Here is a 16,159-nt window from a genome sequence, read left to right as displayed (position 1 = left end):
TCGCTGCTGCATATCGTGTTTTATGGGTCACTTACCCCGTTGTTGTTTTTTGGGTCATGTCCATCAGACAAACTGGCAAACGGGAGGACAGGCACGGGGCAGCGGCGAGGCAGCTGGTAATGTGATATGGCCAGGAAGTCCGGCGGGAATCCATTTTAATAGCTGCCCCCACCAGAGTTGTCACCCAAGCTGTTCTTCTCATTCGGCTTTCGAAATCAAAAGTGTGGAGGTTCAATACACTGAAGGACACTTAAAGAGCTTGATTCTTGCGTTCAATATGTTAAGTATTCGCTTTAAGTTATTCTCGTGCCAGGCATATGACAAGTGAAGTAGATTCGCCTGCACTTGGCAGCATTTTGTTAATTTGGAAATTCGTAAGACAGCATTTGGCAACACTGTTTGTCTGCTTTTGGCCACGTTTCCGTTTTATTTTGTGCGATATTTGTTTGCTGGCTCTGTTTTTGTTGTAGCTGCTGTTTTTCATACAATATGGACTCATTAGCACAATGCCCGAAAAAAAATGGGAACTCGAAGCCCAGAACCCGAGAATTCGAGAACACGAAAACCCGAGAGCCGGCAAACAGTCGAGTCGGTCCAAGTTCCGTGCCCCGTTTAACTAATTAATTATGCCCCTGCAACGTCATGGGGGTGTAAAATATATATAATTTGCATGTGCGTTGTGTGTCTGTGCGATAATGTATTTCGACGGTTGTTGTTCTTGCGTTTGAGTAATTGAGTTGAAAGAAATTTGCATTGTATTTAGTTACACACGCACATGGGTGGCCCCATTGTACATACGAGCATGTACAATGGCGAGTACATTAGCATGGATATCCGGAGCATAGAGGCCCGAAACTTAGCATAGACCACCTGGCGACCCCCAGTCGGGTCACGGGTTGCTGTGTCTTGGTGACCATATGCGATGCTAACTTCAAGGTAGCCAGTATCTTTGCATGGGCCAGCAGTAGCGGAGCATCTCTAGCCATAGGTCGATGACATGTCGCCGCTTAATTGATACGCCACTTTGGAACTGCAAATACATACGGAGCTATGAACATATATGTATTTAAATTGGGTAGAGCTACGTACCTATGCACTTCGAAATGGATACGCATATGTCCATTTGGTGACCCCGAAACTATGCCTGGACTTTCAGGGTTTCCTGCACAGCTGGCGCCTTCCATCCAAAGTTTATTGAGTTGTCTTCATTCGGAGCCCCTCTTATGTATTCATGTACTTTCGGGCATGTAGAACAGAGACTCGCCGTTTATTTGGTGTTTTTGGTTTTGGTTTTTGTTTCGCGTATGCGCGTCGAGATATGCAAATTAGCTCTGGCCTTGGCGTGGGCGTTAAAAGCTTTTTGTTTTGTGTGTGGATTTCTAACTTCGTTACACTTTGCTGCTCCGAGTGTTTGCGTGTGTGTATCTGTGTGTGGGTGTTTGGGACTTGTGGGTGGGAGTCGTCGATATTTCTCGTTCAAGCTCGACTAAGAAAAATTCGCCAGCGAGCGGCAAGTTTTTCTATTAGTCACCCAGTCTTTCCTGCTGACACGCTGACTGATTTGGAAGTGCAACATTGCGACCCGAAATCCCCGATCCAATCCCGAATCCACGCCCAGTTCACCGGCCATTCCAATTCCCATTCCCATACCCATTTCCGACTGGCGACTTTCGAATGGCCAGTGGCCATAAGTTTTGGTGCGGAATCGTTTTCCTCCTTTTTGCATTTGCCAAATGGCAAAAGCATTCATAAATTATTCAAAGCAAATCAAATGAGCGGCATAGAAATAAAAGAAAAATAGCTATTTGGCCTCTTTGGTTCATTGGCATTTCATTTGCCATATTCTCTGTATTTCTATGTATATATACAAATATATATGTATATTTTTTTCCATCCCTATCTGAAACTTCCCATTCACGCACACCGTCATTCATTAGACAAAACTAGTTTCTCTTTAGTATTTCTTCGTTTTCCCCCGTTTTTTTGTTTGTTTCCCTCGCACAGTCGGATATTTCTACTTCTACATCTATGTATTTATTTTAGTTTGTATTTCCGAGCTTTGTTCAACTTTTTTTCTGCTATGCTAATTAGCAATCGAAACAAACCCATTCGAACATCCATTTAAAACAATATGCCATTCATTTGGTATTCAAAATAAATTAAAATATCATAAAGTCAGCACAACGAAAAAATCCAAAAACAACGACGACCAATCAAATATTTGTTGTCTCATAATCGTAATGATAATCATAATCATACCCCGCTCAGTAAATGTAAATACCCAAGCAAACCGAAGTCTCGTAGAAGGTCTTACATCACAGAGTAGGTGTAGAAAATGTATTTTTGTGAGCCTAGGCCCTTATTATTTTCGTTAACGAACTTCTCAACTATTTCCCTCCCAGTTTGGATTTACAACTTATTGTTTTTGCATTTTTTGCTACTTTGTATGAATTTCCACCACTTCGTTTGTCGCATTTTTACGATTGTTTTATCGCTTTTGGCTGGATGTGCTTGCGAATGTGTATTCGCTCTTTTTTGTTTTTTACTCGCCGCTGGGACAGTCGGTCGATTGTTCCATTTTGTTACGGATAGATAGATAGATCGCATCAAGATCGCATCGGATGTGCACATACTCGTACAGATAGGGCAGCGTACATAAAATTCCGACGTATCTATTTCTGCTGCATTGTCAGCATTAATTTGCAACTGAAAAGCGGCGACATTGAAGCGACAACTGTTGCAAAACTACAACAACTGCGCCGACACGACCGATCGTCAAGTGCCACGCCCATATGGCAGCGGCACATGCCCGGCGGTCACTTTTCAATTCAATTACCGACTGCAAGTTAATCAATCAATCAATTACTGTAATAATGCCGCCCGATTTAAGCCGCGACAACACAAAAAGGCGGCGCCCAACAAGATCCATCCGCAACCACCCACCGCTTATGATGTATCTACTATGTACGAGTATATACATACAAGTATGAGTATCTGGATATAAACACTCATGCGAATGGATCCAAATTTATGCTCAAAGTGTGCCAAGATCGCCTTGAGACTGGGCCAATGTTGTTGCCGGACATCTAAATAGTTCGGCAGACACTTAATGGCTTTCCAAGTGCCACCAGTTCCCATCTAATCTCGCTGCCAGCCAGTTCTCGTCTTAGGTGGCAAATAAATAAGTTTTATTGAATTCCTTTTGTTTAAAGATCAAAGGCACCACAAGGCGTCGAAAATTTATCGCGTTCTGTACTTTGAGTGTATCACAAAGAAGATATTTAAAATACAACACTATAATTGCTTTAGACGAGTGAAGGAAAAGTGGTCCTCGACACTGTGTTTTTTGTTTTAGGTAATTGCAGGCAATTCATTTGTAGCTCATCTTCAAGTGCCATCGGTAATTGGGTTAATTTACACAGATAGGCTTATCTGAAGATTTTTTCCACAAACTGTGCTAGTAGAGTAATAAAGCCTTATCCTTATCACTTTTCCTTTAGATACGCTTGCAATGCGAAGGACAGTAAGGAATCTGCTTGTAAAATATTTGACTTTTGAATATTTGAATGGTTCACTAGCCTGAGTCACTTACTACATACATCACGGGTTTGCGGTTTGCGGTTTGAGGTTTGCCAAGGTGTTGGCGCTGTCTGGACTCAGAAAACCAGGCGAGATAAGAAGGGGGCAGCGGGAAATTAGCCAAGTTGGAGCCGCAAAAGAAAACGAAAAAAGGCTGTGGGCCAAAGCCGAGCCAAAGTAAACAAACGGGCACACGATAATTGACGTTCATTATCAATGGACAAATACGAGTACAAGTCAATCCGAGACCCTTTAAGTGATCATCACTGGAACACGGGGGCTCCATGGGGGGCGGGGTGGCCTCGGAAGGGGGCAGACATGTTGACGACTTGTAGCGGAAATCCAAAACTCGGCTTGGGCATGGAACTTCCCGTGTGCGGTCCAAACCTTTTGATTGCCCCACTGCAATTATGCCAGGTACTTGTCTCGGTGCCCCTCCCTCCTGCGCCACTAAAAACTCATACTCATACATGCATGTGTGTGCTGTGCTTTTGTAATGACTTTTTAATGGTCGCCACCATCGTACTTTGCCACCAAATTGGCCAGGCCAAGTCGGGTAATCAATGCGAGCTGTTCGGCAGTACGTCCATATCTTATCGGGCTGGCAAGGCCTTCCACTTACAACACACATCTGAGTCTGAGGAGTGGAACCGGAAGCATTAGAAGCCGACAAAACAAAGCCCATAACAGGCCGAAAGCCAGAAAAAACCAAAACCCAAAAACCCAGCGTGGAAAGCCGTCTCTAAGTCGCCGAAGGTCGCCCAGTCGAGGGCCTCTAAGCTCCGGCCACGCCCCGATATGTTATTATGAGGGCCGACTGGCCAGGTCCATAAATCAGGGCAGATTCAACGGGCGAGATGCCCTACGCCCACTACACAGTGTGTTTAGGTCTAAAAAGACCGAAAGTCCAGACAGAGGTAACAACCTATTGTGAAGGACTGTGCAAAGAGATTCCGAACACCTGGATTACGTTCCCTAAATCGTTAATAAGCCAAGCGTTAATTAAAGTTGGATTATACGCTGGAAATCACTTCAGCTTTGTGATTTAGCATACCGATTGTTACAAGCAATGCCTACAGTTTTAATTCATAAATCCGACTGCCAAATAACCCCCAATTAGTTTATACTATATTCAAGATTATATGCCTACGCATGTGAACCGCGGATTGAGATCACAGATCAGCTATCTGTTCCTGTGGCTCTTCGACATGGTCATCGAACACATCTTACTGAGTCGCCTACTATCCGACTTTGCATCTTTTTTTGGCAGTTCCCCCGTATCGGCTGCCAAACGGATTTCGCCTGGCGCCAGTGGGACCCCCTAGAAGGCTCATGGTGCACTTGCCCGGTGGCTAATTAAGCGATTATTTCTGCTCTGGTTCAAACGCTGGCGGCACTCAAGTGTGATTTATGCCGGACGGTCCCACGCAATGAACCGATTCCGAATCGATCTACTTACTTTCCCTTCCTAGTGCAGTGCACAGAGGTCAAATTCTAGATTCTAATTGACAAAGAGCGCGCACAGTGGGTCAAAACGAGCGTTTGACTGGCATTCTGCCAGTCGTTTAGATTCATTCACTTTGAGTGCTGGCCAGCTCCCCCTGTGCGCCTAGATTAATGAAATTAGACAATCAGCATCGGCTACTCAGTCTCAAGTGGCTGAAGGCGAGGAAGCGAACAGCAAACGAACGGCAAACGGCGAAAAGCTAAATTAAAATCACTCAATTAAATAATTTTTAATGTGTGCCGCAGCCGAAAATTAAAATTTTACTACGCCAGTCGGTGTAGAGCTGTGGAGCAGCTGTCGTTGTTGGTTAATTGCCCCGAATAGACATTAGAGCCACACACAAATTGCCCCCCATTTCGAGACCCTATCTCCAGCTTGATTCTCCGTTCATTAAGAGAGCCCCCGATCGACTACATCCAGTCAAGGTCACCGCTTCGCATCGCATCGGATCGGATCGCATCTCCATTTCCATTTCTATTGCCATTCCCATTCAATGTTCGATATTACGAGTCTGAATTGAATATTACCGCTGATGAGGCCATAAAACACATCCATATTCACATTTTCATTTCTATTTCCATTTCCATTGCCCGCGGGCTTCACATTTCCTCCCCTATATTCCCCAACCTGATGGATCGCGCCCAGCCGAGAATGAGGTATTAGCCCAAGCAATTACTGCATGTTAGAAGCCTGCTCTGCTGGCTTTGCTCAAATCTCGATTAATATCAGAATCAGCTAGATGCTAGGTCCCCAGTTTTATACGAGTATAAAGCAAATTCTGATAGAACTACAATTGAACTTCCATGCCAATCTACTCAATGCAGCTTTATTTATATAACAAAATAAGCTGCTACGATGAAATGGACCTTTATGCTCCATTCAATTCCTTTTCAGCCATTACCTTTTCGGGCACCAAGGGTTCAATTAAACTTTCAACGGCATTTCAATTCGCTGCGGATCGCTCCTTTTCGGCCAGCAGCGCAACAAAATTGCTGTTAATTACACCTAATTGGACTTTTTTTGCACATTTCAATGCGAACTCGACGCGAAAATTCGCACAAAATAACAAAAACCAAAAAGCCGAAACGGCTGCCGTTGCCAGGTAGTCCAATCCACAATCCCCAATCCCCGACCCCCATCCCATTGTTAAGTTCGAAAACAAATTAATGACATTAAAGAGTGCAAACAGAAAATGCAATTTTCGGTGTAAATAACACAATCGATGCAAATGAAGTAGCGGTTCCAGAGGCGATTTTGGGAGACCAAGCCAAATACTCGTACAAAGTTTCAGCACACCGAGAGAATTTCAGCTGGGCACGAAAGCCAAATAAACAAATCCCCTCCCAGCCGCGACTTAAGTCAAATTAATGGACAGTTGCTTTCAGTCTTTGGTTTGGCCTGTGCACCCATTACTTGTGGCCGGGAGCAAAGGGTATATGGGTTTTTTCGTATCTGGAACAGGTGGTTTCTTCTAAATGATTGTTTCCAAAACGGCTCTGTTTCGAGTTGAGTGTACGTTTAGCACATCTTTGATCCGAATGCAGTCAGCGCACAGGGTATTTTTCAGTCGACGAACTCAACGCCATTCGATTGCTTAGTTTTTGGGTTGGTTTGGCGTGGTTTGATTTGGCGGGGCTTATTTATATTTGTGTTTGCCTAAAAAATTGGCGCTACCTACGCGGGTTTTGTTTTTAGCATCGTTTCTTCTTTTGTTTTTGCGATGATTCACGGCATGGCCAAACGAGTATAGCCACCCCAGTCGCATAAAAGTCCATAGCCACATCCACATCCACATCCAGTACCAGTACCAGTACACATATCCAGCAAGAGCGGGGGTCGTTTGCCTAATCAATAACCATCAATCGTCTTTACACACAGTAAACACACATAATAGATGGCCGTAAGCCGCAATTATTGATGGGCCCGGCGATCCACTCTGAACCCAGTCTCAGTTTTGGTTTCAATCCATGCCGTGCACAATCCATCGGCCATCCATCCATCCATCCATCCATCGGCTTGTACATTAGACGCTAATCAATGCTAATAGTTCCCTGCCCTCTGCTCTGTTTCGTTGCAGCTCAGCTCAGTGTGGTGCAGACCGGCGATTCTTGCATTTATTGGTAAGTAGAGTGCAGTCAGCGACGAAGATCTTCTAGCAATGTATTTCTGCTCAAAAGGCACACCACACAGCTTCCTGTTGGAAACAAACCAGAGCCAAACAAACCGAAAATATTACGCATACGCACAGGCGTCACGAACAAGTCAAGCGAAATCAATCAAAGACAACAAATTTTCAGCACGCAATCAATTGGTGGCTTCGAACTAAGATGGTTGGTTGCCTGAGTTATGTGCGTCACTAGGTGCGGAGGCAAGAAAGGGGAAATCGTGGAACCAAGGCAAATAATACAATGCATCTTTGGGGGTTCAGTTCGGGGTCCTCGAGACAATTGGGCGCCAGCCGAGTTGAGTCGTTTGCTGTGTCTTGTGGGGGCGACCCACTTGTTTCGCCCCCTTCTTCGCCCGTGCAAATCAATCAAGAAGGAGAAAATCTGCCACATTTTCTGGCAGTAACGCGCAATTTAACCTGTCTGTCTGTGTTTCGCATTTCTGCTCACTCAATTATCATAATAGCCACGAAAGCGGGCGGGGGCCGGAATGATTATGTCGGCGCCAGTATTTCCGCCTTTTTTAACGACCCCTTGTCTTGGTCCTGGTTCCTGGTTCGTGGGTCCTTGGTCCTGTTAAACACACCCAACAGAGAACTCGGACATGTGTCCATGTGGCGGCTTTGTGGCCGCCTGACACGCACAATTAAGCCAGTGCTAGTCCAAGGATACGTCCGCCATTGCCATGCTCTCAAAATCAAATCAAATAAAATCACGATTTACAACGCTTGCGCACGCATCCCGCCCTGCAAATTTGTATACGCCCTTTTGCGGGGGAGCCCAAAAAGACAGGAAAACAAATGCCATCGCGGCGCGATTCTATTTTTCTAGCGTTCCGAGCTGTTTGCGTTGCGCCCTAATGCACTTGACCTTCGAAATTTGAATCGAAATCCGAAAAGCATTTCCCCCTGCAACTCAAGCGAGACAACATTGGGTAGCAACCCGTTGGCGTTCGGCAGCCTCATTTTCTGATAACACCAAGTACTTTTTATGGATATTTTTGTATTTTTGCTATACTTTATCCTTCTACTTATGTTGAATCGACCGATAAAATGTTACTATTTGGCCACATTTAGAACTGTGGGTCTTCGACTTGCCTCCCATAAAACGCAAAGTTTTCCCAGCCCAACTCGGAAGTATCAATATCCAAATGCCCTTCCCCTCTCCATTGCTGCCTATATTGCTTCCTTTCGCACAGCAGAAAGATTCCCGACGACGTCCTCGTAGGACAAAGGACAAAGGACACGCAGTGTCCTCGCCATTGTTGCCAGGCATTGTAAAGTTTGAGTGTAAATTCCATTAGGATTATATTACAGCACTCCGACTACACACATGCGCCGAAGGAAGGCGAAGCCACAAAAGTTTCGCCTGGCCCATAAACTAGGAGAATTCGCTTTATTATCCTTGAAGCGAGCGAGTTGGCAACTGCGCCGGGGAGGGGTACGGTTCAAATGGATTAGGGCCAAGCGCTGGCGAAGCCCCACAAGGCGTTGGCTGCTCCACTCACACGCGTGCTGAGCAAGTGGCAGGATATGTGTCAAGGACATGCCACATTCGGAGTGTGTGAGTGGGGACCCCCCAATGGGCGTGGCCCCTTTGGGCTGGGCTGAAAAATACTTTTGGGACACATTTGTGGCCCGCTAATTGGTGTCGCTCGCTCTTCCCTGCGTTTATCACCTGGCTTTCCAATTCCAATTCCGATTCCCTTTTTACTGACACTTCTTTTCTTGGCACTCCCCCAGGTGCGTACATTTTGACAATTCTTTCGGGGATTTTGAAAACTACCCACAAAGTTTAATTTAATTAGACTCTGCACATAATGTCCTTCAGGCCAGGAATTCTCTTTCCGCGCAATAAACTGCCAAACAAAAAACGCTGTGTATTTATGCGCGATTCAGGGATTTCCCCGAACCCAAAGCAGCTGCCAGCTGTGTAGGAATTGACCACGAACTGCCCCTTACCCCTTACCCCGTGCCACTTGCCCCTTGCCACTGCCCTCGACTGACGCCTCTGCATTTTCAGTTACAGCGTCGCCAGTCGGAAATTTCCATTAGATTCACTCCGTAGCTGTGTATCTAAGTCTCCATTTTGGCCGTTCTCGATTGCCGTTCGCAATAAATAAACACAATAAAGACTTTTAATGCGAATTCCTTCATAAAAACCACTAAGATGACGATGAACATGAACACGATGATGATGATGATGATCAGTGTTGGCCTCCGTCTCCATTTCATAGATATATTGCTTTTGCTTTTGCACAGACAGCTGTCGCATGGCCGGGAGAATCTAGCAGATACAAATGTATCTATCTATTTTCCCATGTTTTAATTTTTTTTTTTCATTTTTCAATGGCCGGCCCAGAACAAGGTGCGAAAAGTGCGCTAAATCGCTTTGGAGACGAAAAGCCGCCGAAAAACAAACAAAACCACACAGCAAACAAAGTAAAAGCGCTGTTTGATAAAATTCCACTCACAAAGTGGGGCCAAGAGTGGCCATAAATAACAATAAATAAAAAGAACACGCAAACGGCGAGCAGAAGCGATAATGTCACCTTAATCAACATAAATCGCGTCGTTGTCACAAAGTGAATTAGCTCTGGAAATTAATTAGATTCTGCCAAATCGAACAGCATTACCGGATAGCTGGACTACCGGGGAGCTGGAGTACGGGAGTACGGGAGTACAGGGTAACAGGAGGCAGGCGAGTCGAGAGCTAAGAGGGTAGCCAACAGCAACTCAGCAACGGGCAGATAAGATTTGCCCGTACCTTCCACCGATAAGACATCTTTTGACACGCAGCGGTCCGATAAGCCTGATAAAAACACAAACTTTAATGAAAGCACAGATTGCGAACGTCCTTGCACACCTCGCAAGTGGCGTATCTCCGCTGCACTCCACTGGCTTCGCTTATCTGAGGGCAGTGACTAATGACGCCTCGCTCCTCAGATACTGATAAATGCTCAGATACTTTGATATCTCTGAGGTGCATGTAACAGATATACTAAACATTTTCGATTGAACTATAGTTTCGTGATTAAAGTGAAATGTGTAGAAGTTACAGCAGTTTTCAACCCCAAGAGTTAGCCCAAAATATTTTCACTTGCCAAGTTGCTTTCCTCCCCAAAATCCTGCTGTACCAGTACCAATTCATTTCCATAATTTTCCATTTTCGAAGCGTTTTATTCACTTCTCTGCTGACAGTTTTAGTTTTATGGCCTGCGATACGCTTGATGGCTATGCGGGTAAGTTTACGAGATAGATACATTTCAGCTCTAAGCTACTCATCAAAACCATAATTCGTATACGTGGAATAGTTGCTTGCGCTTACGAAAATTCTTTTAAAATTTCCAAGAATGGGGCTTCTTCAGCATTACTTTGCAGCTCCGTCGCTGCTAAGCTATGAAACTTTCGGAGCGAAACATTGTTAGAGGGTACTTCACAATTCGGTTCTCGACCCATTCCCTTGTATCTGCAGAACAGTTTTAATACTTGTGTCTCTGTGGGTCCGTCTTGTTGTGTGGCTCCCAAAATGAGCGCCTGGAACGTGCGCTGAAATGTTTATAGCTGAAATACTTGCGCAGCGCGTTCTCCATCGCCACCAACCACCAACCACCTACCACCCTGCACCCTGCACTCCGCACCCCCGCTGTCAGGACATTTTTGGCACGACAGCGGGACGCAGTTGGAATGCGCGAGAGTTCCCAGCCAGTTGGCTTTTCCTTTTCCTCACAGTATGCGCTTAATTTTTATAACAGCTTTATGTCATCTCCGATCCCCCGATGTATGTATGTATGCGTGTGCCTCCCCCCGGCGTGCCCGTTGTGCTCTTAAGTGAATAATAAATTAATTGAATCGCCACGCGGCCCATTTTCAGCAAGGAGGATGGGGCAGTCCCAATCTCGAACGCTCTTCTATGGGCCATTCGTAAAGTTTTATGTTAATGGCCAAGCAAGGGTTTATGGTTATTCACCCCGCACCCGCCCCCGCCCTCGACCACGCCACATCAGAACCCCCCACCCACCACCTGCAATTAGCAAACTAATCAAATTGCAGATATATACACTATCTAAATGCCTAATTACAGTGTAAATTTGTGGCCCCTCTGCGGAGATTTGCTGCCCCCTGGCTGCAGTGACACTTAATTGGAAAACAGCTGACAAAAGAGCACCGCACGGAGCCGAATCGCTTTTCGTATCTATCGGATACGAGCACTCGCTGTGTGTGTTGGCTTTGGTCTTTCTGTGTTTGGCTTTGGTAACGCTTTTAATTAAGCCCGGCCAAGACAGCAGGGAAGCAAACAAAATAGAAGGCACTGAAGGCAATGAAAGTTTGTTTTTATGGCGCACAAACACCCTCTCACACCCTGGAACAGCACAATATCCAACTACTTCTAGCTCAAATCCATTTCGGAATATGAATAGCGCAATCGTAGCCAGAATAAGAACTGCAAAGGGATGCGGAAGGCAGCGGAAGGGTGGCAAAGTTTACATTCTTTTACAATGAAGTGGAGGCCAAGCATCACCACAGCTCCACCACAGCATCAACAGCAAAAGATTCAAAGAGAATTCGGAGCAGGAATCCAGATTGTTCTAGATACATTCTTTTTTTTTTTATTTATTAAAAGCCGTTTTCCGACAACAAATAATAGTTTTTTGACCACAACTTTAAAAATAATTGTCTGCATATGGAATGTCATACATCGTTGAGATCGTATTTAAATTTCCAATCAAACTGTATCCAAAAATAAAAACTTAATTTTTTTGACATTTTTTGCAAATTTTGTTGATGTCACCCCTTACAAAAAAGGCAAAAAATAAAAAAAAAATGTATTTTCCCAACTCCGTCAAAAAGTAATAGGGATGGTTAGCGTTGGTAATTAGCTGCTCAAAACTGTCATTCTTTCATCTTTTCGATCATTTTTATGGAAGTTATGATGAAAATTCCCATCGAAAATATCGAATATTTGCCAAAGGTCGTTTTTCCGATTTTGCGACATAAAATAATCCGTTTTTTGACCACAACTTTAAAAATAATTGTCTGAATATGGATTGTCATACATCGTTGAGCTCGTATTTAAATTTCCAATCGAACAGTATCAAAAAATAGGAATTACGTTTTTTGGCCATTTTTTGCAAATTTTGTTATAATAAACTCATTTCGATTACTTGATCATGCCAACAGAGAGGTCAAACTGTGTATATTGGCAATGTATGCGTACTCTTTCGTACGCTTCGTTTTCCCTGCTCTTCCCCACTTTTGAATGCATGTTTTCGAAAATTTACTTGGCCTTTTCCCCCACTTAGTCAGTGGCTCGTGTGAAATGTGGAGTGCGAGCCAGGCACGTAGCCAAACGAACCGAACCCAAACCAAACCGATAATTGTTGGTGGCGGCAGATGTACGGACAAAATGTATATACTTTTCATGTATTATAACTCAAATGCTCAATGTACTTATGCGGCGTTTTCACATCGCACGCCCCAGTGATAAATGCAGGTCCGTGCTCAACCTCCTCAACCTCGATCATTACGAGTATGTATCGCAATTATGAGGTGTTATTAATATAACGCTTGTTGTGCAATTCCGCCGGCTGACAATCCATTCATTTGCATTCGACCACTCTGCTAATCGTATGCAAATGGAATCCCAATCCCAATTCCAATCCAAATATGAATCCGAATTCGAATCAGTCTCTGAGTCACCAGTCAGTCACAGTTTTGGGATATTTCGGATAGCTATGTACGTGACCAAAGTGTATACCCCGATAAATTTGGAAGTTTCTCAACAATAGTGAATAAATCGTACTAACGTTATTGTAATGCCGCAGTTTAACTCAATTAACATGGAACGCTATTAAATATTAGAGGGAATACGTCGTTAGATAACTTGATTAGTAATGCCCTTAGGAAACTTGTGTCGATGCAAACGATAGATGAGTTATAGTGCAATAAAAACAATCAGCTATTTGCTAGAATATTTTGGTTTTATGCTCGCCAGTTAAATTCAATGGCACTTGCTGATTAGTCGAAAGATGGATACCCCAGCAGCTCGATTGGATCGCCACACGAGATATCTCCATATATCTTCATCACTCGTTACGAAAGCTTGTGCTCTCCGGTTCTCTGGCCATTTAGCCATTTAGCCACTTGGCCATTTGCCGTGCTCTCCAATCTGGTAGCCATCGATCGGTTTGGCTCGGACTGGCAGCAAAAACTCGCACACTTGAGGCCAATTCACATGCCAGCCACAAATCAGCCGCAAATCACTTTATTTCCAAGTGGCAGCGGATCAGCCGAGGAATGTCAATGTGGAAAGTGCAGCTAAAAGGTTTCCGAGAGAATCGTCTGACCAATCCTGCTAATTTTAACAGTCGCTCTATGGCCACGCGACGTATGCGCAATCTGAAGCAATATTCTAATATGAATTTATTCTCATATATTCCAAATAGTGCATGGAAAGTTTCAGCACCACTTGTGATCCTTAAGCAGAACATTTCAAATTATGCTTATAAGAGTAGAAGTTTTCAGTTGCCGTGACCCCAAAAGTTCTCGGGGAGGCCACGCATGCGCAGTTTGCTATCGATGCCGCTGATTTTGAAGTTGACGTCCGCCACATTTGGTCAAAATTGGTTAGAGCATTGCCAACACAGCCGGACCTCAAGTAGAAGCCAAGAGTCGGGCCAAATTGCGATTTTATGTGCGTTTTGTGCGATTTTTGCAATTTGTTCGACACGAATGTCAAAAGTGATTTTTCGCTGCAGTAGAATACGGGTAAAAGAGCCACATCAAAGGCAGTAAGGTATTAAAAGCTCTCACAAACAACGAAACCCCGAGCCCCAACGAAAATAAAGAAACATGCGAAAGTCATAAATCATAATTCTTTATACTGCCTACGTTTTGTTGTTCGCTGCTGACTGAATTTCGGTTCGGAACGGACTGGGGGAAAATTTGTGTGTGCGTTTGTATGTGTGTGTGTGTGTGTGTGGTGGGGGGTCTAAAATGTATATAGCACGTCACACATATACACACACACACACACATATGAGCACAGGCATTACCACAAGTGCACACACTTCTTTCTGGCCATATGATAAATGGCCGAGAGACAGCAGCAGCAGAAAGGCAAAATGCGCACAGACCAAATTTTGAGCGAAATTGCGCCCCTTTCGCGCCAGCATCTTATTTCCAGAGTAATGCCCGCCCTTCCATGCCAAATAGTTCATCTTGGAAGTGGCACAAGTGATTGGGGAAGAAATAACTTGGGAGAAATTTGTGTGCAATTACGTGGGGAGTTCCCGGTTCGAAATGCCACAGTTGTAGATATTCTACTTATCAACGTGATTGCAGGGATTCACGTTTTGTGTAGGGAACTGAATTTAAACTCAAGCGCAACTCCATAACCCCCTGAGTGGGTCAATCCAGCAGTGTTCGGGTTCGGTAATGAGTGGATTCCCTTTTGATTGAGCTCTAGTTTTAGATTACAGTACTCCCACTACTTATATCGCCCCCATTTAGGGGTACTCGGGAGTCAAGCGAATTCATGGATGATTGCCTTCAATTGCATTTCAATTCCGTTTCAATTGCCGCCGAGGAATTTCGCTGCAATTTCTCCTTCTGCTCACCTTCACCTCGCACAACCCGATCGGAATGTGTGTGTCGCCCCTCGAAACCAGGGGGGGTGGTTGCCCCCTCTGTACATTCTAATTGTCTATGCATGCACACATATGTACGTACAGATACAGATACAGCCCGATCTGTATTGGCTATTTGGCCGGTGGACCTGGTCTCAATTAGCCGATTAATGGCTTAATTGAGGCGTGCTGAATATGTGCGAGAAGGGTGGTAGGTGGGGGTGGGGGCTGTGGCGTTTCGGGTGCGTGATCAATCACGTTCAATCGTGATTTGTAAGCTCGATCGCGTGTCACGCGCTTCGCCGGTTCGCCGATTCGCGGAGACTTACATAAATCAATTTAGCCGAGTTTATTTTATAATTTAATTGCTTTTGTTTACGTTGACATGGTGCACTCACGTTCGTGGCTCTCTCTCTATCCATGTGTACATGCATATATCCACATCATATCTGCCGCTCCTCTCCCACTCACTCAATTACTCACTAACTCTCTTTTTGTGTTTTGTCTCTGTGAATTTTGCAGATTCGATGCCAATGTGAAGGGAGGTGCCGGCTGCTCGACGTTCAACGCATTCGCTCGGCCTTAGCGCTCTGAGCAACAACATAAGTCGGGGACCTGAGCCGATGGAACCGATGGATCGACCCTACTCCTCTGCCGGCCCCCAATCGAACCCCAGAACCCCAATCGAACCGACGGAAACACTCTAGAGAGCAAGAACTCTTCGAGTTTGACATGTGATAAGCGATAAAGTGTGAAAAGTGTGTGCCTCTATTACCCCAATCTATATATACAAATACACATATACACAGGAGATATATAGAAGAAAACTTTTTGAACTGTCCAACAAAAGAAATGCAACGCGTAGGCCTTTAACTGTGATCTAACAATACATAGCAAACAAAAAAGAAAAAACCCCAGTTCGTTACGATTAATTTTAGTTCGGTTTAGTTTTTCGCTTTATTTACCGTGCGTGCAACCGTCAACCATGTTCAATTGCAACATACCGGCCTCCTCGCTGCTGAGCATCGACAGCGGCGGCCTCCTGATGGGCGGCCATACGCCCAAGACGCCAGAGATCCTCAACTCGCTAATTGCCATGACCAATCCGCTGGAGAGCTTCAGCTACACTTCAGCAGCGGCGGCGGCGGCGGCGGCGGCATCCTCATCTGCATCCTGCAGTGCCGCCACCACGCCGGTGGTCACCGTGCGCCATTTCAATGGTCATCCCAATGGTCAGGTGAGCGTTTTCCACCATGTCCACCATATCCATCGAGTGGATGC

General features: G+C 44.8%; 1 protein-coding gene across 1 annotated transcript in view; it reads left to right on the top strand.

The window, feature by feature from the left end:
- Positions 1-16,159, top strand: part of LOC6555567 (activating transcription factor 3) — a 31,818-nt gene that overhangs the window by 8,514 nt on the left and 7,145 nt on the right. Inside the window, exons 2-3 of the mRNA XM_001982448.3 lie at positions 7,164-7,206; positions 15,401-16,115. Of these exons, the coding sequence (XP_001982484.3) occupies positions 15,864-16,115 (252 nt within the window). The 5' untranslated portion in view covers positions 7,164-7,206; positions 15,401-15,863. The remainder of the gene's footprint in view (positions 1-7,163; positions 7,207-15,400; positions 16,116-16,159) is intronic.

Source organism: Drosophila erecta, unplaced genomic scaffold, assembly GCF_003286155.1.
Source record: "Drosophila erecta strain 14021-0224.00,06,07 unplaced genomic scaffold, DereRS2 tig00000283-arrow-arrow-pilon, whole genome shotgun sequence".
NCBI classification, from domain to species: domain Eukaryota; kingdom Metazoa; phylum Arthropoda; class Insecta; order Diptera; family Drosophilidae; genus Drosophila; species Drosophila erecta.
This window is presented reverse-complemented; position numbering and strand designations above follow the sequence as displayed.